At 33.5% G+C, this 27,782-nt stretch overlaps 1 protein-coding gene across 1 annotated transcript; it reads left to right on the top strand.

Moving 5' to 3' along the window:
• The first annotated feature begins 420 nt into the window (after positions 1-420).
• Positions 421-26,575, top strand: LOC145258080 (uncharacterized). Its single transcript, XM_080115807.1, has 2 exons — positions 421-1,150; positions 24,757-26,575. Exon 2 carries the CDS (start codon positions 24,958-24,960, stop codon positions 25,927-25,929), a length of 972 nt encoding a protein of 323 aa, XP_079971933.1. The 5' UTR covers positions 421-1,150; positions 24,757-24,957; the 3' UTR covers positions 25,930-26,575.
• The last annotated feature ends 1,207 nt before the right edge of the window (positions 26,576-27,782 follow it).

Raw genomic sequence — 27,782 nt, 5'->3', positions numbered from 1 at the left:
CAAATAAGATTTTGGTTTGATTTTATATTGTTCTCTGATGCAATGATGCATGATGCGCGGAAACACTTCTTCCTGTGTCTCCACAAGAATTCAATATTTAACTTCATCTTTCGTTATTTCTTTTCGAGAACAAAATCAACATTTTATTTATATTGTTTATTTTTAAATTATAAAATAAAACACATTTAATCATTTTAAAACTTCATCTTGCATTATTTATCTTTTTTTATTTGTTAAACAACTGTTATAAGTTACAGTATACCCTTTAAATAAGGTTTTTATTAGCATAAAAGAACGATACATCGGGTCCGACGTCAACACTATAAAGTAACATGGCGGACTAGTAAACTTAACTACGGAGAAATCTACCCCCCCCCCCCCAAAGTTCCTGAAATGAAAAAGCAAGCTTTGGTCGCTATTATTTAAAAAACATAATTTTGCCTTTACAGTTATTATTTAATTTAATCATTCATTACCCTCGCTCATTTTATTTAAAAATTTAGTTTAAAACATTTTTAATGATTCCATTTTCTTAACAGTTCGGATTGTTTTGATGACGGGACATTCTGGATATTTCACCGAAAATCTTTTAATATTTCAATTTTTCAACTTTTAAAGTCATTTCCTCATGCAAAGATAACGATTTTGAAAAAAAAAAAAAAATGTTTTGTGTCACGTAGGTCTTTTCTATGTCAAATCCCAACTATCATCACCATTGCATCACCGGGGTTCCAAAATCGACCTGCCCTAGTGATACAAGGCATCTGTGACTGTCGACTCAATCCCCTACAAATCTACCGGCTACACGAGGAACTTAATAGTGATTTACACCGCATTATGATAAACTCCAATTTTATCAGAATAAATGCTTTCTTTAAACAATGTAACTTTTAAATACCTTTCCTCTTTTGATTTCTTACCAAGCTTTTCTTTTATTTTTTTGTTTATGAACAGATAAATTGTATCAATTTAAAATTCCAAACCGACATATTAGTTGCAAGCAATAGTTACGTCCCCTTGCGTTGCATGAAACGTGGACGACGAGACAGTCATCGGCAGTCTTAACCACATGTATCTTTAATACGCAACCTAACGATTTAAGATTAAGACATCCCAACAAATCGACCAAATTTTCTCTATTTATTGATAGGTAAGATTTTTCACATTTTTTTTTGTTATGGAGCCTTTAAAATTTGTATTTTAATAATTGCTTTTTAAAAAAATATTTTTTAATTTCATTTTAATTAAAAATCATGCTGAGAGCTTTTTAAAAATTTTTTACTGGTGTGGTGGTCACTTCATTTAGCAATATATTTGGTGCTTATGTATTTTTTATTACCGTGCTATTTTTAAATAGTTTTTTAAGGTTAAATTCAAATTTCACGTTATTTTTTTCTTTATTATTATTATTATTATTAAATTGTTAGGTGGAAACAGAATAGTTACAAAACACCTTCCCTCCCCATTTTAAGAATAGCTTTCGAAATAAAAAAAAAAACAGCACGGTAGCAAAAATACATAAGTACCATATATTTTATGATTTTGAATAGAAAATATGGTATTTGTGTTTTTTTTTTTGGAGTGTCACCAAATATGGTATTTGATGTTTAGGGGTGTATATGTAAAACGATGTAACTTTATTATAAATTAATATTATCAATATAACTTTTGTACCATTTAAAGGAAGAAGGGCAAAATAAACTAGTAATAATTAAAAAAAAGAAATTTTGTGTACGAAAATAATGAAATTGCGAGACGAAAATCGTGTTTACATAATTGGCCCTTTAAAATAACGTTCCCATGTAGTAAGCATTTTGAACGTGAAAACATACCCGTATTTAATAAATCTAGCAAAAATCAACTGATGGTAAGATTTTCGTGAAATTTTCGATACTTATCTATTTTAGAATCAAATTACATATAAGATGCAGTTTCCGTAAAATATATGAGGAAAAATATATTTTTTTTAGTGCGTGCCCACTGCCCCACCCATATTTATTTTTCCGAAATTTGAACAAAATATATTTAAATCTATCGACATTTCTATTTATTATGAAACATAAGAGTTCAAATAAGTAAAACATTTATTTAAAAAAATTTAAATACACATATTGAACAAAAAATTACATTGAAGTTGCAATTAAAAAAATGATATAAATTTAATATTGTTATGTTTTTTAAATAGCGTTTTTTTTTTCGAGTTAATATATACTATAATCAGTTGAGTTGCCAAGAAAAAGAAACTTCCTAAAAATTAATTAATTTTTAAAAGGTTAAAACGATTAAAATTCCATTATTTCAAAATGTTCCGTTACAACATAGATTTTTAATTAATTGTGCTTAAATATTTTTTAAATATAAAGTTTTAATATAAACATGACTTGTCAGCTATTTTATCGCCAGATTAAAACTAATTTGAAAATATTATTGCATAAATATTATGCATTTTGTAGCCACCCCCCTCGTATTTTCTATGTCTCTTTTTACCGAATAAAACATGGAACCCCGTAGGTAACCAAATGAACATTCAGTAAAACCGTATTTCATATTTAATATACAAATGTTTATAATATTATTAATCGTTAAACTGTGTAAATCTTAAATCTAGGCACCGCCAAAACTGGGGGGGGGGGGGGCAGGTCAGTACTTTTTGACGGACCGTCTTTTTAAAAATCTACCAAAAATCAGGTAATTATCCGATCAATACGAAATTTTCAGCGATTATTATGAGAAGAATGAACTTTATAACAGTGTACTTATTTTTCATAAACGATATTTATATATATATATATTTTTGCTTACAACCCCCCCCTTGTTTTGAAGTGGGAACAAATATGCTTAAAATAATCATCTGAAACTGAAATCAACATATTGTGTTGTTGTAAGGGACAGAATTATAGATTAAAAAAAAAAAAAAAAAAAATTGTTTGCATACCTTATTTTGACGTCTGAATATCAGAACTTCGATTGTGTTTAATTATCCCGCTTTTGAGTTTTGAAGTGTGAAATTCGGTGAATATGTTAAGTAAAATAATTAATTAAGTTAAGCAAAACAAAAAAAATTTTTTTTTAATATTTATACGAAAAAAGCTATTTTAAAATTTTTGATAAATAAATCAACAATTTTTTTTTAGCGAGCCGAATAATGCATGACCATTATTAAACAGGGCATGCTTTGAATAATCGATACCAAAAAAAAAATTCGATAAATATTGTGCCCTTTGTGTTAACAATAGCATCATTTTTTTCGATCCCGTTTGTAAACGTTTGCCGCCTTTCGACTACGGTGGACCAAACGCGCTGAAATATTTTTTTTTTATTCTGCTTTAAATTGCCCCCCCCCCCCATTTTGGGGAGCCTGGCCCCCACACACATACACATTAAAAACCAAACGCATACAAATGGTCACCCATCTGGTACTGGCCAGCCTCAGCTTAATAATACATTGAAATTTTCGTCACTGAAAAATAAGTTTTTTTTGGCCTGTTTGGTCTTCCATAGTTTGCTTTTTATCAAACGAAATCGTAAACAGAGTCGATCTGAACTCTACGTCAACGCGAAATATCTGGTTACCTATATGAATAAGTGGAATTATTTGAAATTCAGGTACTTATATTATAATGTTTTTGCATATTCTCTTAGAAAATCATCCTAAATCTTAGTTAGACAATAAATAAATAAATTAATTATTTCAAAAACCCTTTTTTTTTTAATATTTAAGTACGTTTTTTGTACAAGACAAAAAATGTCAATTGTTAACTTTTTGGGAAAATTTAACATTTAAAATTGAATTAAAAATAGTAGAAAAAGTTTTACATTATTCTGTTTTCTATATGATAAAATTCAGGGTTTTATCTTTCTGGAAAAAAAAAAGTTACTCAGAAATAATGGATTTTAATAAATGTAATTTCGTTTTAAAAAATAACAACAACTTGATTTTGCGGCTATTTTATCCTAACAAAATTATAACAAAGATTAATTATTAATTGCAGTTTGAAGAAGATAAACAAAGGTTTTAAAAAATCATTAAGTCGCTTCTGCTTTTCCATAGTTTGTATAGGTAACACAAATCTGACGTCACGGGAACATGTGGTCCATTTTTCAGAATTGTTTGGCAGACCCTATAGAACGGAAATTGTAATTTCGTTACGGTGCAATAATATACATTTCTAATTGAACACACGACAAAGAAATCGAGCATAAATGAGAAAATGACTGACAATCAATATTTTAATTAATTCACAAAATAATGTTTTAAATAAACAACAGGTGTGCTTTTTTACACAAAAGGAAATTTAAAACAACGAATTATGTACACAAGAAACTGAATTTTTTTTTCTTATATTTTAAACTAGATATGGGCAAAAATGGGTGGGCAAAAATAGGGGACCTAGTTTTGAAAGCCGATTTATCATAATTTTTTTGTAGGCTTCTGACTACTTTTTGATTGTATTTGGAAGATTAGAGACTAAAGTTAATTTCCTAAAGGAAAAAAAATATTTGTACACGTGAAAAAAAAGTTATGAAAAATGTTTTCATGGCGAGCTAACCAATTCAGCTAAATTTTGAAGTTAAATAAATTCATTGTAAAAATCCTTTAAAAGATAAATATTAGTTTTCTGGGTCTATTTCAAAGATAATTAGTAAAGTCCTACGATATTGAATTAAATAAAAAAAAAAAATTTTGTTTGTGCAAAAAGCCCTCAAAAAGCAAGCAATTTACCGTTTGCCAAAAATGCAACAAACTAAAAAAATGTAAACACGATCATAAGGAGGCTCAACATTTCAGCCAATCGAAACGCTGTTTCAAAATGAAGTCATGATAGTAAAAGGAGGTAGGGATGTCATATTTATTTTTCCTCCCCCCCCCCCCCAGACGTGCATCCATACATTCCCATTCTGAATGTTTGCATCGATTTTTATCTTTTTTAATTTAATTATTTTTTATGTTCCTGTTTTTAAATTAATTTTTTAAAAATGATTGTTCGAGATTATATAAAAATTATGTTATGCCGAAAGTTTCACATTCTTGTGAGCATGGAAATTATTAAAATCTTGCATATAAAAATTATGCGAAATCTGTAATTTAAAAAAAAAGTAGAAATAATTTTGCTATTATAATTTTTTTTGTGTGAAAATATTAAATAAACAATGCTTAATTCAATGGTAATATCAGCAGTTCGAGAAATTCATTTTCTTTGAGTTATATCAAATTCATTAATATGGACTTTAGGGGCTTTTTTTGCAATGTTCCTGTGAAAATTATTTTATTTTCTTTTGTTACAAATTACGATGCTCTATTTATATACAAAAGCAAAAATAAATTCTTGCATTTTTTATTTACGACTGAAAATTATAACTTTTGTAAAGGTATTTTTTATTTAAATAAAATAATACATTTCCACTTAGATTTCAATAAAAATAATTGGTTCATTATATTTCACGATCATTATTTGATAAACACTGAAAATTTCATTAAAATTGGTTAATTTCCTGAGTTTTGGTGAATTTTTAAGTAAAGGGAGGGGTAAAAATGTTTATACATTTTGAGCATCGGCATTCATTTTGCCCGTACCTATTTAAAACGGAAGAAAGTCAAATTTATTATTTTTCAATTTAACAGGAAAATTAAATGCAATCATTTTTGCTTTTTAATAGAATGAAACAAAAAGGAAATTTGGAACAATGAATCATATATATATATATATATTTTTTAAACGGGAAAAAGTCACATTTATTTGTTTTTAATTTAACAGGAAAAATTCAATGTTTTTTTATTTTTTGAAAATGCAAAAAATTAATGGGGTTTACTGAAACTTTCTTGCTCCCAAAATTTAGCAATAGAAAAAAAATCTTAAAGTTGCACCTTGCACATACATTATCGGTCGTGCAAGCCATTTTCATACATTACATTAAGTTTTTTGCTTGTTTAATTAGTTTTTTTGCTTATTATCGATTTCTTTCATGCGTGCATAGAACAAAAAATAACTGCACCGGAACGAAATTACAATTTCCATTCCATTTTCGTGACATCCCCAAAACAGCACGGGCTTCTCCACAAATACCGGAAATATTCATTACATTAAAACAAATTTGAAATCATTAAATTATAGAAGGACTGACTTAGGTTTCTTGGGCATTTATTAGAATAGCTAACAAAACAAAAAAAAAAGGGCATGAAAAAGATAAATATACAGCAAATAAATGTCAGCATAAGCAATCTGATTAATCTTCGACCTAGATTTGAATAAGTTTTTGTATTTGTACTTATTGTAATTGAATTCTTGTTCTTGTTTTATTTTACTTAAAACAAATGTTTAAAATCTGAGTTTGAACAAAAAATAACGCTGTCTTCAGAACCAATTTGGAGTCTGTTACGTGTATAAACAATACCCCCCCCCCTTTAGGTGTAACTCTCCTAGTAGAGGTACACTTCCCCTACTTACCTCCCTTGGTCGGCATAACTCACCTTGGTGTGGGGTGTCTGTAAAATAGCCATTATGGAGAATAAACTACGATATGAATCTTGTCCCTAGCATCCGTGTTTGTTGTCCATATTATATGCATGTCTACACACATAACATGGTGGCAGATTGTGGTAAAAACCGAAACACGTCTCCTAAACTATAAAAACAACTGCCGGTCTTCATAAAACTGAGTAAGCTGTTTTTTTATTTTTTTTTGTCTTCTCTGCTATGTGCGACGTCTGTACGGACGGTGACGGTGTCTGGTCTATTTACTGTTAATTTCTAGTGCTTACAAGCATCACTTTGTCACTGTGACTATTTATCTGTCTTGTTTACACCATCGTGATGTCTTTTGATGACACGATGGCTACTACTACTACTGTCACTAATCTCTCTACTGATATGGCTGGTCTACACATGGGGGCTCCTGAAAGACTCGTATTCGGCGGGAATAAGGCTGATTCATGGAACTTGTTTTTCAAAAGATGGTCCAACTATGCACTGCTAACCCGACTTGACCGAAAACCGAGAGAAATACAAGTGGCAGTGCTAGAAAACTGTTTAGGCAATGAAGCTATGAGGATATACCAGAGTATACAGTTCGACACCCCAGATACAGACCGCACTGTACAAGATATACTACAGGCTTTAAATGAATATGCTGTAGGAATAACGAATGAAACTTACGAGAGGTTTGTTTTTCGTCAGAGGAAGCAGGAGGAAGGTGAAGCTTTTGATGTTTTCTATAACGACTAAAGACTCCTGTCACGAAGCTGTAATTTTTGCTTCAAATGCTATGAGTCGATGCTCAGAGACCAGCTTGTGGAAGGCATCCGGAATCAAAACACAAAGCAGGACCTTCTAAAACTCCAAAACCTTACCCTGCAGAAAAGTGTAGACATTTGCAGGGCAGCTGAAAAGGCCTCTATACAAAGTCAAAATATGGGAACAGAGGATGCTACTGCCCGGATAATGAGGGTCAGTGAAACCAGTAAAGCTTGGGAACCAGCTCAAAAGAAGAAATGCTCCTTCTGTGGTTACTTGCATGCAGCAAAGCGCAGCAGATGTCTAGCTTTTGGTAAACGATGTAACGCATGTATGGAGAAAGGCCATTTTGAGTAAAGGTGCCCCAACAAGTCCAGTAAAGCTATGGGACAATGGAGCAACACATCAAAGAATAAAAAGTACAGTAGGCCACGACCACATGTGCACCATGTCTACACTTCATCAGAGGATGATGAGGGAGAATATACCTACTGGGTGAATGCAGTGAAGTCAAATAAGACGCATAGGAAAGATGCCAAGTGTCTCATGCTCCTCGACAACCAGGAAATTGTCTTCCAGATTGACACAGGGGCAACCATCAACACACTTCCTGCAAAGTTTGCAAATGAATTAACACCATACAATGGGGTTCTGACAATGTGGAGCAAATCTCTTTTGAAACCACTCAGAATATGTCACAAAAATGTTAAAAACCCTAAGACAAACAAAACATATTCAGTGGAGTTTGTCATATTCAGAGACGAATACGACTGTCAACCTTTATTGGGCCTACCTACAAGTACGCATATGGGCCTGGTTGAAATAAAACAGCAGAATTTCCACCGTGTTGCAGCAGTTAACATAGACAATAACTATCAGGAAGTGTTTGATGGAAAATTGTCAAAGCTACATTGGAAGCTAAATTGGGAAAGCTACCAGGAGTTACAACCCTACAACTCAAGCCAGATGCTATCCCAGCTATAATGCCGAACAGGAGGACACCTGTGGCGGTACGACCAGAACTAAAGAAGGAACTAGACAGACTGACAAAAATGGGAGTCATCGAGCCAGTATATAAACCTACTCCATGGGTTAGCCAACTAGTCCTCACAAGGAAGAAGAATGGAGCCTTAAGAATATGCCTGGACCCGCATGAGCTCAACAAAGCACTCATGCGGGAACACTACATCATGCCTATCCTCGAGGATACCCTCCACGATATGAGGGATGCAAAGATATTCAGCAAGGCGGATCTATCTTCAGGATATTGGCATGTCGAACTTGATGAAGCCTCCAGCAATTTGACCACATTCCAAACATATTTCGGCCAATACCGTTGGCGTTGACTACCTTTTGGTCTAAACTCGGCAGCCGAAATATTTCAAAGGAAGCTGGTAGAGCAATTCCAGGACATGAAAGGAGTCATTATCATTGCTGATGACCTGGTGGTTTATGGAACTAACCAGGAGGAACATGACAGACGACTTCACAGCCTCCTAAAAAAATGCCAGACAATAGGGATAAAATTAAACCCTGAAAAGTTAAAAATAGGCCTAGATGCTATCGTTTTCATGGGGCATCGCATAACCAAGGAAGGTATAATGGCTGACCCAGAAAAAATCAGGGCCATTACTGACATGCCAGCACCAGAAACTATTGGAGACCTACATAGATTTCTTGGCATGGTAAACTATGTTGGGAAATTTATCCCCAACCTTACGACAATCTTAAAGCCCCTCCAAGACCTAACAAAAAAAGATGTCACGTGGACGTGGTCAGAGGCACAGCAATCGGCTTTCAATACAGTCAAAGATATGATATGCAAAGCACCAGTGCTCTCTTACTACAACCCACTTAAAGAACTCACACTTGAGAATGATGCATGTGAGTATGGGTTGGGAGCAGCCCTGATCCAAGAAGGGCAACCAGTTGCCTATGCAAGCCGTTCCCTATCGAACACCGAAGGAAGATACGCCCAAATTGAAAAAGAGATGCTTGCAGTGGTATATGGTCTGGAAAAATTTCACCATTACACGCATGGAAGGAAAGTGAATGTCCTCACTGACCATAAACCACTTGTGGCAATCTGCCAGAAGCCACTAGCGAAAGCACCTAAACGACTCCAAAACTTGCTGCTACGGGCTCAACAGTATGATTTCTCTATCAGATACAAGCCAGGGAAATAAATCCCATTAGCAGATACTCTCTCACTTGCGGCCATAGACGAACCAAAATCAGAAGAGCTCATGACTGTAAATAATTTGACGATGCATCCCATCAAAGACCGCAGACTTTCTGAGATCAGATTCAAGACACTGGAGGATCCTATCATGAAGATATTAGCCGAGGTTATTGCGACAGGCTGGCCCAGTGACAAAAAACTGTTGCCCGACTCAGTAAAACTTTTTTTGACTACAGGGACGAGTTGACAGCACAAGATGGACTAATAGTAAGAGGACAAAGAATAGTCGTACCTCAATCTATGAGAGCGGAAATGAAACAAAAATGTCATGCGGGTCACCTAGGCATAAACTCTTGTCTCAGAAGAGCAAGAGAGCTATTGTTTTGGCCAGGTATGTCTGCTGGAATATGGCAATATGTCCAAGCCTGTGCAACATATGCAGACCGTCAACCAGCGGAGCCCCTCATAATCACAGAAGTACCAAAGAGACCCTGGCAACGAGTTGCTACCGACATTTTCTCATGGGGTAGAAGTGAATATTTGGTCACGGTGGACCAGCATAGCAGTTTTTTTGAGGTGGACAAGTTGAATGGCTCAATGTCAGATGCAGTGATCAGTCGTCTTAGAGGCCATTTTGCTAGATATGGTATACCAGACACCCTCATTTCTGATAATGGACCCCAATTCTCATCTAGCATGTTTCGGAAGTTCGCAAAAGATTGGGCGTTTACTCACGAAACAATATCCCCTGGGAATAGTCAGGCAAATGGTGCTGCTGAGGCAGCTGTGAAAATTATGAAGCGTCTAATGTGAAATTGCAAAGCTTCGGGAGAGGACCTATTACTTGGGCTACTGAACATGCGAAATATACCCACTGAAGGTCTCAATACTAGTCCAGCACAGAGACTGCTAGGCCGACGGACAAAGGCAACAGTGCCAACCACAGAGGCCCTACTGAGGCCCAGCTACACTTACTCACATTATGAGGCACAAAAGAAAGAAAATAAGAAGCTGAGGCGGCAGGGCAAAGGCAGAGAACTGAGCCAACTTCATGTGGGCAGCAATGTCTGGATCCAGCCTCTAAGACCTCACACAAGAGAGTGGGAGGAAGGCACGGTAAGAAAAAGGTTGACTGGTCGGTCGTACGAAGTTGAAAATGCAAGCGGACAACGATACCGCCGCAACCGTCGTTTCATACGCCAAACAATACAACCAAAACACTCTTTCCCCATACACCAACCAAGAGGCACCATCTACAACCACTCTGAGATAGAAAGACTCACCCCAGACAATGCAACAAATAGACAAAATGAGATGGAAACACCAGCAGATCAACAAGACCCAAACGAGAGACCAATATCACCAATACAGACAGAGTCATAAGAAAGCCTGTCAGATATTGTGAATGATCTACCTGAATTTTGAAAAGGACACACTTTCTCTTTTCCCCTGTAAGGAGGGAGATGTTACGTATATAAACAATACCCCCCTTTAGGTGTAACTCTCCTAGTAGAGGTACACTTCCCCTACTTACCTCCCTTGGCCGGCATAACTCACCTTGGTGTGGGGTGTCTGTAAAATAGCCATTATGGAGAATAAACTACGATATGAATATTGTCCCTAGCATCCGTGTTTGTTGTCCATATTATATGCATGTCTACACACATAACAGAGTCTTCATAATCGTTCAAAAATCGAAAATTTAAAAAAACACTGGTAAAAACACAACCAATGAATATCATCAATCATATGAAAAATATATCACAATCATATGAAAAATATACCACTATCATTCCTAAAAATGTTTGAATTATTCCCCCTTAATGTCATATGTTAAATTACAGTTGGCATATATCATATGTACACAACGATGCAGAAGCGCCAACATTTAAAAAAAATTTTTTTTGTTTTGTGATACAATTTCCAATGGGGTAAAACAGGAGTGAAAGAAACAAATATTTCACAAATAACTGTTACAATAAACAAAAAAAAGTTACTTTCTATCTTTTCCATCTTGTAAAGTATTTTAAAGCATTTTTATTTGCATGCATGATGAATGGCTTTTTAATCATGCAAACTTGCTATTTTAAAAAAACTGATAGCGATATAAAACAAAGTTAAACTTTGAAGTCATAAAATAACTGAAAACTCTAACAAAAAAAAAACAAAAACAATAAGCATTGGGTAAAAAATATAATTTTCTACCAGTGTATATTTTCATTAGCATTATCAAATATGTATATTTTCATTAGCGTTATTAAATATGCATATTATTATTAGTTTTATTAAATGTAAACATTTTTTAAGCATTATTAAATGTGTATATTTTATAAGCTTTATTAAATGTGAACATTTTATAAGCTTTATTAAATGTAAACATTTTATAAGCTTTATTAAATGTAAACATTTTATAAGCTTTATTAAATGTAAACATTTTATAAGCTTTATTAAATGTGTACATTTTTCTAAGCTTTGTTAAATGTGCACATTTTATTAGCTTTATAAATATGTACATTTTATTAGCTTCATTAAATATGCACATTGTTATTAACCTTATAAAATGTGCACATTTTTATAAGCTATTCCAAATGTTCGAATTTTTATTAGCTTTATAAAATATGCACATTTTTACTAGCTTTATTGAATATGCACATTTTTACTAGCTTTATTAAATGTTTGTATTTCCAGTAGCATTAAAACTGTGCAGATTTTTACTAGCTTTATTGAATGTTTGTATTTTCTGTAGCATTAAAAAATGTGCACATTTTTATTAACTTCCTAAAATGTGCTCATTTATGAGCTTTATTAAATGTGTATAATCTTTTAGCTTTATTAAATGTGTACTCTTTAATCTTTTCTTAAATGTGTATACTTTAATGAACTTTCTTAAATGTGTATACTTTAATGAACTTTCTTAAATGAGTATATTTTAATGAACTTTCTTAAATGAGTATATTTTAATGAACTTTCTTAAATGAGTATATTTTAATGAACTTTCTTAAATGTGTATATTTTAATGAACTTTCTTAAATGTGTATATTTTAATGAACTTTCTTAAATGTGTATATTTTAATGAACTTTCGTAAATGTGTATATTTTATGAGCTTTCTTAAATGTGTACAATTTAATGGGCTTTCTTAAATGTGTATATTTTTATGAGCTTTCTTAAATGTGTATATTTTTATGAGCTTTCTTAAATGTGTATATTTTTATGAGCTTTCTTAAATGTGTATATTTTTATGAGCTTTCTTAAATGTGTATATTTTTATGAGCTTTGTTAAATGTGTATATTTTTATGAGCTTTGTTAAATGTGTATATTTTTATGAGCTTTGTTAAATGTGTATATTTTTATGAGCTTTCTTAAATGTGTATATTTTTATGAGCTTTCTTAAATGTGTATATTTTTATGAGCTTTCTTAAATGTGTATATTTTTATGAGCTTTCTTAAATGTGTATATTTTTATGAGCTTTCTTAAATGTGTATATTTTTATGAGCTTTCGTAAATGTGTATTTTGTTTAGCTTTCGTAAATGTGTGTATTTTGTTTAGCTTTCGTAAATGTGTGTACTTTGTTTAGCTTTCGTAAATGTGTGTATTTTGTTTACCATTCTTAAATGTGTGTATTTTGTTTAGCTTTCTTAGATGTGTATAATTTGTTTAGCTTTAATATGTATATTTTTATGAGCTTTCTTAAATGTGTACATTTTTATTAGCTGTCTTAAATGTGTACATTTTTATTAGCTGTCTCAAATGTGTACATTTTTATTAGCTGTCTTAAATGTGTACATTTTTATGAGCTGTCTTAAATGTGTATATTTTTATGAGCTTTCTTAAATGTGTACATTTTTAACAGCTTTCTTAAATGTGTACATTTTTAATAGCTTTCTTAAACGTGTACATTTTTAATAGCTTTCTTAAATGTGTACATTTTTAATAGCTTTCTTAAATGTGTACATTTTTAATAGCTTTCTTAAATGTGTACATTTTTAATAGCTTTCTTAAATGTGTACATTTTTAATAGCTTTCTTAAATGTGTACATTTTTAATAGCTTTCTTAAATGTGTACATTTTTAATAGCTTTCTTAAATGTGTACATTTTTAATAGCTTTCTTAAATGTGTACATTTTTAATAGCTTTCTTAAATGTGTACATTTTTAATAGCTTTCTTAAATGTGTACATTTTTAATAGCTTTCTTAAATGTGTACATTTTTAATAGCTTTCTTAAATGTGTACATTTTTAATAGCTTTCTTAAATGTGTACATTTTTAATAGCTTTCTTAAATGTGTACATTTTTATGAGCTTTCTTAAATGTGTAAAAAATTTTATTAGATGTCTTGAATGTGTACATTTTTATTAGCTTTCTTAAATGTGTACATTTTTAATAGCTTTATTAAATGCGCACATTTTTGTCCGCTTTATTAAAGACTAAATGGAAATGAACTTGGAATATTCTCTTTATATAAACAAAATCAAGTTTTAATGTAATTTTATTATTTAAATTAAAGAAATGTTTGCACTCTTATATATCACAGACCAAGCTAAACTTCTGCTAAGTTTATTTATAGGACTCCAAAGATCTCTTTAAAATATACAAATGACACTTTTTAGGAAATTTCAGTTTTTACAAATAGATTTAAAAAATCAGTAAATATTACCTTACACTACAACAGAACACCGACCATTCTAATTTGGTTTTCCAGGGGTATTCGAGTTTGCTAACAATGAATCTGATAATCAAACCTGTTGCAAATTTTCCGTTTGCATAGTATGGACTCCTGGAACCTGGGACTACTTTGCTCCATTTCACCGCCTTCATTTTGCTATGTGAGGTCAGTTTCTTACTGAAATGTGTGGACGCGCATAGTCACTTGCTGTTTCACAAGTTGCATGAATACATGGCGGACATTTTAAATGACAAGAAATATTTTTCATAAAATTAAGTTTTCACCTCATTTAATAGCAAAAATAATGCTGTCAGTAATTTTTCTTGAGCGGTTTACAAAACTTTTTTATGTTTCATTCTTTTTTTAGGGAGGAGTATTCAATTATGGAACTTATACAGGTTAGGTGCCTCTGCAGTTTAATTAATCGTTTTTCCGTAAGTAATGCACCGATATTTACAGAGTAGAATACCGTTTTACATTTCACAGAAATTCTGTGTTTACATTTGTGGGGAGTAGTGGATATCAGCGTGTTGCTTATGGAAAAATGGTTAATTAAACTGCAGAAGCACCTGTTAAACTACAGAAGTTCTATAATGGAGTACTGTTGCCACATCTGAGCAGGAGCTACTAGAAAAGACTTGTCCTGCCTTGATAGAGTTTAAACTAGACTCTGTAGCCTCATAGGAGATGTCCTTTTCTCTTCCCTGCAACCTCGATCTCACAGAAGAGATGTTGCGAGTTTGTCTCTGCTTTATCGTTATTTTCATGGCAAGTGCTCGACTGAGCTTCAATCTATGGTCCCCCCTTGCCACACTTTCACAAGAAACACTTGTCTAGCTGAAAACACTATCAATAATTCCCCCTACTCATTATCTGTGCCTAAACCTAAACGTAGATTCCATGAGCAAAGCTTCTTTCTTAAAACTGCACGCCTGTGGAATTGTTTTCTGTTTTCCTGCTTTCCAGCTGACTACAATATGGTTGTCTTCAAGTCCAATGTAAACAATTTTTTGATGAGCCGTTCCACTTAAGTTAACAAATTTACTGAAATACCATTACTAACGATTACTATATTGTCCAATATCTACTGTACACTCTTTAACCCTTATCCTCGAGTGGTTTTTGAGCCTTAATAAGTGGTTATGTCTATGTAAAAAAAAAAAATATGTAATACCCCACTTTCCCCCTAATAAAAGAATGAAAAACATGTTTTTGGAAATCGCTTGTGAAAACTTAATTTTTTAGATCAATTATAAAGCATAAAAAACTACATAACACAAAAAAATGAACCACATTTTAAAACTTATTTCAAATGTTTGCTAACAATTCCTATGTGAAGTGATAAATCACTTTACTATGTGCCCGTGAACGCATCATGCAAGAAAACACTAACATAACATTAACGAAGGTGGTGAAATGGTGCAAAATAGTCCCAGGGTCCAGGGGTTAATACCATGCAAACGGTAAATTTGCTATGGTTTGATTATCAGTTTCATTGCTAGTGACCTCGAATACCTCTAAAAAGCAAATTAGTGGTCGGTGTTCTGTGGTAGTATAAGGTAGTATTTGCCAAAAAAATCCCAGGGTAAATTATTTGTGTAGCAGGTTTAAAAACTAAAAAAAAAAATAACTTTTCATTTTTCTGACCAAAAGTTTACTATTTTTTCAGCTTCTTATATGTAAAGAAAAATAATTCAACATGATATTTGCAAATGGTCCTTTTTTCAAGATAGGTCAGTTAGATTGTCAGTGAACGTCACTGACCCAATGTGGCAAGCAGTCAAATAGGCGATTGCCAAGTGGCATTGCTAGATAGAACAGGCATATATTAGATCACACCCGACACTTCTATAACTGAACAATGGCAGGGTACCTGATGACGAAGCAGAACTGGTTCTCTTCGGCCCTGATCTTATGTCCACCCTTGATGAAGAGATGCTGAAGGAATGAAATAGTCATATGAATGAGATATCCAATAGAATTAGGGATGAACCAATTAGTCATGTATAACTGACTGTGTCAGATTTTCTTTGTCTCCAACATTATGGGTAGTTAAATTTGTGGGTTGGTGGTCCCTGCTCATGGGTCCAGGATAACCTACTATTTACAGAAAATGTGACAGGATAACTTCATACTAGAATTATCATGCTGGTGGACTGGAAGGGAAGTATTATGGTGCAGCTGTAGAATTGTGTGTAGTGAGATCAAAAAGAAGGGAGAAATGGCTGTGACAGATGTGCCAGGCAGGTCATTGGTAGCAAGTGAAAGGGTAAGAGGAGACACACATCTGACACATGGCTTCTTTATTGCAGCCACTGTTACCATGGTAATCACATTTTATGCGATCTGTCTCCTTTATTGGCCATGTGGGCATAAAACCTATAACACTATAATAACGTCCACAACAACCTATTCAAAAACATAGAATTTGGTCTTGAGCCTAGGAAGCACAAGTGATTCCACCACTATTGTGGTGAGCAATCCGACCTGTTTCCCCCCCCAGGTGATTTCATGTTTTCTTAATCTTCTGCTGCATTGTTATTTTCCCCGTTTTTAACTGTACTCATCAACCATTGAACGCTTCATGCTATTTAGCCTTGGATGGAGCTTACCACCCTTAGTTTGGGCTGTATTCCCTAGGAATCTGATTCTTAGATTGAATCAGTTTGCCCTGTATTTAAGAATTCAGGTGATAAGTCATCTCCCTCTCAGTACAGACCAATAAGTCTCCTGTGTGTTATGAGTAAGTTGCTGAAATCTATATTAAATAGAGAAATAGTCAACCACCTCAACAGAAACAACCTTCTTAGTGACACACAATATGGTTTCCACTCTGCAAGATCTACCGCAGATGTGCTGACAGTTATATCTCACAGGATTAGTGAATCTCTTGACAAAGGCTTCCTTTCTAGGGCAATTGCTCTTGACATATCAAAAACCTTCGACAAGGTATGGCATAAGGGTCTACTTCACAAGATTTCCAGCTACGGTATAACTGGAAATGTTTTCTCAATCATTCAACATTTCTCTCCGATAGGCTCATAAGAGTAGTGGTCGATGGACAAAAATCAGAGGCCTGCAGTATTAATGCTGGAGTCCCCCAGGGGTCAATCCTGGGCCCAACTCTCTTCCTGATCTACATCAATGACCTCCCTAAACACATACTTAAATCATTCGTTGACATCTATGCTGATGACACGACCATCTACGGCAACACATCAAAGGCTGTAAATGACAAAGTTCTCTCTGATTCTCTCTCCTCTGATCTCGAGCGCATGGTTCAGTGGGGGAAGACGTGGCTGGTTACCTTTAATGCATCTAAAACCAAACTCCTATCCTTACATCATCAACGCTCTGATCCCCATCTGGCATCAATTGTGATGGATGGCTCTCGTCTGAGAGAGGCCCGTGTTTTGACAAGCTTCTGGGTTTGACTTTTACTCCTGATCTGAAATGGAACACGTACATCAAGTCTGTTGCCAAGGTCGCTGAAAAGATGGTGGGATCCTTCTACCGCTCAAGAAGATATCTCACTACTGATGCAATTCTCTATCTATATAAAAGCCAAGTACGTCCAAAAATGGAATACTGCTGCCATATCTGGGCAGGAGCTGCTAAAAACAGCCTGTCCTGCCTTGACAGAGTACAAAATAGACTTCGTGGCTTAGTGGGGGATGCCCTTTTCTCTACCCTGTAACCTCTCTCCCACAGAAGAGATGTTGCGAGCCTATCCTTGTTTTATCGTTATTTCCATGGCAGGTGCTCGTCTGAACTCCAATCTCTGGTCTCCCCTCGCTAATCTTTCACGAAAAACACCTGTGTAGCCGAATCCACTTTGAAAAATTTCCCCCACTCTTTATCTGTGCCTAAATCAAAACGTGGATTCCATGAACAAAGCTTCTTTCTTAGAACTGCACGCCTGTGGAACTCTGTTCCGTCTGCCTGCTTCCCACCTGACTACAACTTGGATGTGTTCAAGTCCGATGTTAACAAATTCCTAATGAACCGCCCCCTTTAGTAAACACTTCATCAAATCTCCACACTAACGTAATGTACATACTTGCAATAACCCTTATCCCTGAGTGGCTTCCGGGCCTTGATAAGTGGTGACTACTGTGTAAAAAAAAAATGCTGTCAATCGCTCTTTGCACAGAAAGATAGCTCTGATCAAGGTAACTCTGAACTATGCCACACTTGCTAAAGACTTTTACTTATGATTGGATTTGGCATTAGGTTTCTCCTAGTTCATTTGTTGTTACTAAGGGAGTCTTGGTTGTTTCTTTTCATCCACTTAGCAATGTGCTTCTCTTTAAGATTTATCTAAGTTGAAAATGGCAGACGAGATTTTTCTTTTAAGGAAATGAGACCAGTTTGAGTTGGTACTATGTTTAAACTGTTGTGGTAGAATTGGTGGCCAGTGCCTTACTTTCTGCTGACATGACCACCTTCACAAAGAGCAAAATGACTAGCTGACTCTTGCAAAGACAGATGAAACAATGGAGAGACTTTCCTTCTTTCATAGTTTTCTGCACATGATTGAAAGGATAAATTCCACTACATGATAGTGGGAGAAAAGGAAGTAATGGCTGTTGCAACACACTTCTGTGACGTCCTTGTGTCCACTGTGATGCTTCTGTATATGAACAGGAACAAACACATTGAGGACATTGAATGCATCTACCACTAGTCTTCTTCTCTTTGATAGAGACCAAAAAAGTCTTTAATCTAATAGGTTCCACTTTGTCAACTAAGCTCCAACCTCTTTCCCATCACTGCAATGTTGCATCTCTGTGCCTGCTTTACATGAACTACTTGCCCCCTCGATTTCTGAGAACCTTGACAAACTCGCTTAGCAACAAAATCATATCCCTTCACTGTTAAGGCTCCCAAATGGCAGAAGACTTTCTACTCTAATAGTTTCTTCCCTTGAACAGCTAGATTTTGGAATTCCCTTCCTGCTACCTGCTTCATTGACTGTATTAATATACAAAAGTTTTAATGTAATGTAAACCAACATCTTGTTAATCTTTCCTAGACATGGTCTCAAGTAGAGCTCCTTATGTTAAAGTGGTGATATGCCTTGTTGGTGGTGAACATGAGTAAAAAAAAACAAACAAAAGAGCTGTCACTGTAGTAGTATAAAGATAGCAGATATTTTTCACTGCGAGTTTACTGAAGATAGCTTTGAGACAATGTCCATTCAAGCTTTTGATGCCTTGGATTAGCAATTGGTTTGATGTTTCTGAATTTTTTAGATGAGGATTAGTAATTTGTATTGTTTGGATTATTCAGATTACTGTTCTTATCTTGAGTGTTATTTGCACAACATTTCGATCAATGTAACCTCTGACCTTCTTCAGAAGTATCTTGTCGAACACAGGAATCTTTCTGCTGAACTTGGGAATCTGCACTGAATTTGTAAGAACGTCCTTTATTTTATCCACAGGGCTTAGCATGCTTTTGTTCCATCAGCCATGACTGAATAAAAGTCATAAAAAATTCACAATTATATTTTTAGTGTTGGTTGCACTGAACATTGGACCTTCAACCCCCAGAAGAGTATAATTCTTGTATGAATTTTTTAAACATTTTAAACCTAGATGTACAATCTTACTACTCATCACTATAAATCACTTTTTATTACTAAAAAATCCAGAGTTTGACAAGATATACCTAAAAAAGGTCGGAGGTTGTATCTACTTATAGTTATGATAATAACATTCAAGATGAAAATAGTAGTCTGAATAATCCAAATAATGTAAAGTAGCAGTTGGTTTGTTTTTTTATGATTTTTGTTTAATTCGTTTGTGTGAGGCAGTGGCAGTTACTGCTTCTGCAGCATCTATTAGTTTGTGGGCAAAAAAGGAGCAACAGTAGCAGTCGTGGCTCACATTTCACTCTACATTTATTTTCTCATAAACCAACAACCATATTAATGAAGAATGTTCAACAATAATAATACACACAGAAAACTTGTTATAACTTTTACTTTCTCTAAATGATCATGATCACATCTTATCCAGACCTTGAATGCCAAGGCTTCAACACACAAGTGTTGGTGTACATCGTTACACGCAGTAGTAGTGTTTTCAGGCAAATTTATTTCAATTGCTATTAGTGACATTGGTGTGTACAAAGAACACCATCATGGTTGATGCGAACTGTTGACCCTTGCCTATCGGGAATTCTTTATACACAAAGTCGGTTATATGCCCCAATATCTATACTAGGAGTCAATTATTTTTAATATTTTACAACCCACTTAGACTTGCCCCCTCCCTTCTAATACCTTCAGTGTAGCATATGTGCAGCTCTAGACATCTAAGAGCATTACAGACGTGTTATTGCTCTTCTTCATTTAAGTTTCTAAAAAATTTATGAGTGAGAAAACTAACCTGGAACTCTGACACTATAATGGACACTTAAGTCCAGTGTGAAATCACTTACATTTGTTTGCAAACTTGAGTCTTATTATTATTATTGGTGAGAACTTGAGTGTCTAATGTTTCTCTTCACAGGGTTTGTCAGAACAACCTGGCATGAGGATACTTTTCCCTAGAAATATACCCTTAATTCAAAAGCACATAGTATTCACAGCCTAAATAAAATCTCAATATGGTTAACATATACTGGCTTTTACAAGGAATGTTACACCTTTTCGAAGTGATGTTATCTCAAGTAGTAACATAAAACTGAATAATCCATTAGACTAGATGAATTATTGTTCTGGAATCTAGGAAAACCAAGAGACCAAGAAGAAAAATATACTATAACATATTAAAGTAATTAAATGAAGAAAGTAAAATAATGTTCTCAACTTCTTTACTCTTGAGAGATAAAGAACTTTAATGGAACCTTCGAATATCTATGTATATAAAGTTCAAGTGTTAATGCAAGGAAGAGGGCACCTTGATTTCTGAGAATTTTGACTGAAGAAAAATGAAACAATGAGAAGTCTTATTAATTATCTGAATCAACTAGATGGATTGCTGCACTAAGAGTGAGTTTCTCTATGGTTAGTTAAGTTAAACTGCAGTTTCAATTCCTGGTGGTACCATTCTGTCAATTCCCTTCAAGTTTCTGCTTTGCAATCTTTAGGAACCAAACTTTTCTGCTTTGCAATCTTCAGGAACTAAACTTTGGTTTTCTCTGGCTATATTTTTGAAATATGTGCTGGGGATTATCAGTTATATTGTTTATGGCCAGAACTACGATAGTATGTGATCATCTTTGAAACTCAAACTTTCATTGCTGATCAAGGAAAATGGGCCATATACAATCGTTGCAGTTTAATTTGTTATGAACCAAACATTTAAACTCTAATAGATCATGACTGAACCTTGTCATTCACTTGACTAGCAGGACTGTTACAGATATACTAGTGGTATACACTGGTAGAAAGGTATGCAAATGTACACACAAAGTTAATGTTAAGAGAATAGAAGTAACGATCAAAAGGAACTAACTCTTGTGTTTTCAGGTGAAGTTACGTCCCCTCTTTTAACTGTTGTATGAGTTCTCGTGTAGAGACACCAACCAGATGAGACAAGTGGATCATTATCAGAAAGGATGGCTTTGAATCTAAGTAAATGAAGATAGAGAAATATTACTTCTGTCTCTGATAGTTGTGGCACACAAACACATAATATTGGACTAAGACCGATAGATATAATTTGTATCATTCTTTGTGTTGCCTCTTTGTAAATATAATTGTTTACATCGTCATCTGTATTTTCATTTCCTCTATTACTTCCTCTCATGTCCACAATACTGATAATAAAGACAAAATGGCACACATTAGTCTCAGTCTAATATGTACCGTCACAACCCAAAATGCCCAACACGGATGTCAGCATGTAAGGCAACAATAACATGCCAGCTTATCACAACATGTATCACATGTATTTACTTTAGAATTGCTATTTATTGTTTCTAACAGAAAAATAATCCTGGGCCATTCATCTGTTCTAATGTGTGACATTATTTACACTTGCAAGGCTGATGCGTTGAGGCAAATATGTAACTACTTTGAGGATCAATTTTATATATATATATATATATATATATATATATATATATATATATATATATATATGGTGCTAGTGCACTTACTGATCCGCGCTATTTTTTTAATTGTATTTCCAAGTTATAACCTTATAAGTGTGGCGTTTGCGGGTCATCCTTCTCCAGAAAGTCTTCTTTAACAGAACATACACGTATATATACTGGAGAGAAACCTTATAAGTGTGTGATATGTGGTTCAGCATTTTCGAGTAACGGTTCATTAAACTTTTATGATGTTTTTTTTATTCAGTTATAAGATTAAAGTATAGAATAGTTACAAAACACCCTCCCCTCCACATGTTAAGAATGGCTTTTTAAATAATAACGTTATTTTAGCACGGATCAATAAGTGCACTAGTACCATATATATATATATATATATATATATTGTAGCAAGGTAGTTCTGTTGCCTGCCTGCCCACCAAAGGTTAATGGTTTAATCAGGTAGGAATGAATGTGACAATGATGATCAAAGTAGCAATATCAAACAACATGTTTTATACATGCCGGTTATGCACCGAACATGTCATACAGTAGAGGTGTGGGGCCTCTGGCTATCACTAACCCTTATCATCAAATTATGTGTGTTTCCTATGCTAATTGTTTTTTAAGGCATTTCAAGGTTTTTCACCTATTACCATATTCCTGCTACTTAGTACATATATCTGTGATAAGAGTTATTATCAGCAGGTAGACACACGACTTTTTCCAGTTTTTAACTCCCTCCTTTATAAGAAGTCGGTTCAACACAATTAGGGTGAATGCCACTGGAATAAAAATACATCAATAAAAATAATCTAAATATGTGGAATGAAAGAGTTATTTTTTTCTAGTATTTTAAGTTTGCTATTCAATGCGTCTTAAACACATGCACTTAAATCATATAGTGTAGATTAAGTCTGTAATTGCTTAGAGGAGCATGAGCTTTGGATCTTAGAGTAACAAACCACTTATTGAGCTCTGAGCAATATGTGATTAGTTCCCAGAACCAAAACCTTATGATGGTACATCAATATCTAGCAACTAGAGGCAGTAACTTGCCCCATCACAATACTATACAAAAATATAACATCAATAAACTTGTTTAATGTGTCCATACTAAATGAAACATCCAGTGTAGATTGATGTATAGTCACCTATATAAAATATTGTCTTAGAAAATTTAAACTAATGCACATTTGATTTTTGTAATAAATAATTTATTGAATATTTCATTCTGTATTGGCAAATAACTGTTCAAATAAAGAATAAATTAATCTAATGAAATAACAATAAATGATAAAGACAACATAAGAAATATCTTTAATTATTATGGTTTATTAGTTTGTGTATTTGTTCATTATTTTCAGCCAAAAAGGAGAATATCATTGGCATAACACATGTGAATAGATAATTTTAGTGTTATAAATATGTTCTTTTCTATACAGAATTCGGTAAAAGTCTCATTGAAATTTTGACTGTTTCACTTGAAATCTTAAAATCGTACTTTTAGTGGTACAAATTAATAGTAATAGTTTTTAGTATATTTTATCGATTTTAAGTAAAGGTGACACGAGTTGATAATTATATCAATTATTTCATGGATGTATACATTATGAAAAGTTTGTTGTTTAGAGTGGTGTAGTCGAATTATGTACGAATGTCATTTTATTTATCATGTTCAAAGAGAAATTAATTTTACTATTAAACAACGATTGAGTCAATTACAATGCAATATTCATAGTGCCAAGCCACAAAACTTACAATATGTAAAAAATAACCTTTATTCATTACTACTAAAGTGATAGCAATCTATGAATGAAAAGTTTAAATTCTCTTTTTTCTAGTCTGTAATACTTTTAGTTTTAAAACATTCAGAGTGAATTGGTTCTAATAAGGGTTTTGTTTTATATAATTCATTCATTAGAACAAAGAAACCAAAAGAGCTTTCTATTAAAAACAAATTAACAAAGTACTTTAATACTGACATTTTATTTCCTATAATATAATTCTAATATAACAGTAAACTTATTCAATGTGCATATAGCAATGGATATGATATGAAATGTTCTTCAATCAAATTGATATTAACTAGCAGAACCATTCAGAAATTCCACAGTAGTTGAAAATATTTTAAACGCATAAAATGAATAAAAAGCGAAATAAACAAATATGACAAAGTTAAAACAATTTTTTAGCAAATTCTTTCTGAACCTTTTAAAGCTAAAAAATATTGATTTATAAAAAATTAGATTTATTTCAATGAAAATTCAGCACAATATTTTTTTCTAGATATTTTTCATATAAATTATAAAGGAACAGATGTCAATTCACTTGCACATTTTTTAAATTTTCTACAAATATAAAAAACTTAGTTTCTTCTCAACATGATTTTTTTTTATTATAAAATAAAATAGCCAATTTTAAACCATAAACAGACAACCATGTTTTTCTGAAAATTTTTGGAGAGGAAATGGTTTTAATGGTTTTTAACTAATAAAGAGCGACGATAAAGGGAGGTAATTCGTTTCTCATTAATGTATGCGATGATGGTTTTTGTGATATTTGACGTACAGACAAGTAAATTAATATTTAGATGTTTTTAATATAATCTTTCTTTTTTCATCCACAGATAGCAATTCCAGTAAAGAATAAACGAATCAAAGGAAATAAATTTATTTTTTATGGAGTTGATCAGCATTTCTCATTAATGAATACATATAGTCGTCTTCTTGTGATATGATTAAATGATCATTTGAAATATTGGAATAAAGAGGTTTCTAGGACATGTAAGAGTAAACGTTTCCAAGGAGTTTATTATTCAGCCAAGAAAATGCAAGCAAAAGAGAAACATTATTCTTGTGAAATGTGTGATCCAGAGTATCCTTATAATTCTTGCGGAGAGAAAGAACATAATTGCCAAATATGTGGGGCAACATTCACGCAAAATGCTCGATTAAAAGTCCACATGAGGTCACACACTGGGGAGAAACCTTATAAGTGTGGCGTGTGCGGGTCATCCTTCTCCAGAAAGTCTTCTTTAACAGAACATACACGTATACACACTGGAGAGAAACCTTATAAGTGTGTGATATGTGGTTCAGCATTTTCAAGTAATAGTTCATTTAAAAATCACCTTCGAAAACACACTGGAGAGAAACCATATTCTTGTGAAATATGTGGTGCAGCATTTGGACTAAATTCAAACCTAAAGACTCACATGCTTACACACACTGGCGAGAAAGCATTTTCCTGTGAAGTGTGTGGCTCTGCATTTTCAATGAAGTTAACATTAAAATATCACATGAGAACTCACACTGGAGAGAAACCATATTCGTGTGAAGTGTGTGGTGCCGCATTTTCATTCCACACTTCTTTAAAACTACACAAGCAAAATCATAAGAATCAGAAAACTTATTTCTGTCAAGTCTGTGGGATAGAATTTCCTAGTAATACTCATTTAAAAGAACACATGCAGTCACATGCTGGAGAGAAGTTGATTGGGAAACCTTATTCTTGTGAACTATGCGGATCATCATTTACAAAAAATTCCAGTTTAAAACGTCATACACGAATGCACACTGGTGAGAAACCATATCATTGTGAAGTCTGTGGGGCAGCATTCTCACAAAATTCTCATCTAATTCGACACATTCGAATACACAAGGGAGAGAAACCATACAGTTGTGAAGTCTGTGAATCAACTTTTTCCCGAAATTCTCATTTAAAATTACATATGTCAACACACGACATCAAAACAGAGACCCAAGATATAAATCTAGATCATAAAGAAAGCAAGTGTTAGTGTAACAGAGCACATATAAGCCAGTGGAAAATAGCAGCTGTAAGATAGCTTGCTTGCAAAGATATTAGCAGCAATCGATGCTTCCGTTCAGTCTCAAAAGACAAATGATACCCCCTGTAAGGGCAGCTGTGCATGTAATTGTGTAGCAGAGGTTGCACGATTCTCAACCACACCTCTCCTGAATCGACACTGTTTGAGTCTAGTGGCAAGGACAAGTTCAGGATGACTGGAAACAATGCTGAGATAAGCAGAGAGCACATACAGCACCTGGAAGCCCCAAATGGTCACGCAGGTTCAACATTGCTTAACTTTAGTGATCCAGAGGGAACTGGTGTATCAACATGATTATGTCATACATATTAGCAGCAATAGCCAAAAAAGAGAAGCATGTAAATTAGAAAGTGTGTGCAAGCTGGCGTATGAAGAAAACAAAAAAAAAGACACCACATGCTAAGTGGAGAAGCAAAGTTGATGACAAAGAAAATAGACGTATAAAGTAAAATATGAAAAATGGCTTGCTACAGACTGTATGGTCAGTAGAAAGAAAAATGTACACCAGATTAGATGACCTGTGGCAGTGAGAGACTTTTAAGTTGTCTTGAGGTGGGAGAGTAATGTTAATAAATACTTTTGTTATAAACGAAAAGATGCTGACCCAGATGTTTCTTTCTTTTTAGTTAATTTTTATGAATTACTAAAGTATAACGGCTCTATTACATTTGCTCTAGGAGCCACCACCCTCTCGTTTCATACAGAACTGAAATAAAAAATACATATTGCACATTATTTTTGTTGAATCCGTGGATCCATATTGTAAATTATTTTAAATGTTTCAAATAATTTTATGATATTCATGCACGGTTAATACTATACAAAAACCACTGTATACCAAAGCTGTATCTGCTTAGAAGTGCAAGAGGTATGGGTCTTACAGGAATTAGCCAATAACATTGATCGCTATTGTAACTATGTGAGCACTCGTGTAAAATTTATAATGGTACCAACATTAAGCAACTAAAACTAGTAAACTAATATCTATCACTATACTGGCCAAACATTTTGAACAATACTCACTGACAAATGAGACATAAACACAAAAAAACTGCCATTAAAATAGTCCAAATAAATCATCAGAAATACACCAAACTTTACATAATAGAAAGCTAGAAGAATATATCAACTAACAATTTGGCAAATAATTTCTCGAAGAACTATTGTAGAAATTTATAAGTCAGGCTATGTAGATTGGCTTAAAATAGGATAGCTCCACTATAATCAGGAGAGGATGATAATGAGTGCCCAAGATCAAGGCTTAGTGCCTAATCACATGGTTTAGTGCAAGTGCAATTTCTATTATACAAAAGTAGAAACTGAGTCACGTGACATACAGTTGTAATGTTCTGCCAGAGTTCTGTTACTACATAGTGTAACACAATGAAGTGTGTACATATCTCTACTAGACCATCTATAAAATATTGAATTTCAGTGTACCAGTAATTCATGGGAACATATACCAGAAAGAACATTGAAAATAAATAAACTATGGCTATGCAATTCCTACAAATACATACTTAGAAAACAAAGATACACATATCCTGCACTAACAATAACAATAAAATGACTCGTTAGTTACTATCAGAAATTGATGAGCCAAAACCTTGTAATAAAAACTCTCCTCAAATGCTAAAATCATTAAAAAGAATTGATGTTTTAGTTTAATTTTCGAATTTTGAGTAATTATATGGGCTAGACTATTGCTCGAATGAGGCAACCATTTTGTTTTTCATTCTAATTCAAAAGGTATTGCACTACCTTAATTTTTTAAGTAAAAAAATAGGCACTTATTTAGATTG

This window comes from Euprymna scolopes, chromosome 33 (genome assembly GCF_053919585.1).
Source record: "Euprymna scolopes isolate OS-2025 chromosome 33, ASM5391958v1, whole genome shotgun sequence".
Taxonomy (NCBI): domain Eukaryota; kingdom Metazoa; phylum Mollusca; class Cephalopoda; order Sepiida; family Sepiolidae; genus Euprymna; species Euprymna scolopes.
Note: the sequence above shows the minus strand (reverse complement) of the source record. Positions and strands in the feature narration are given on the sequence as shown.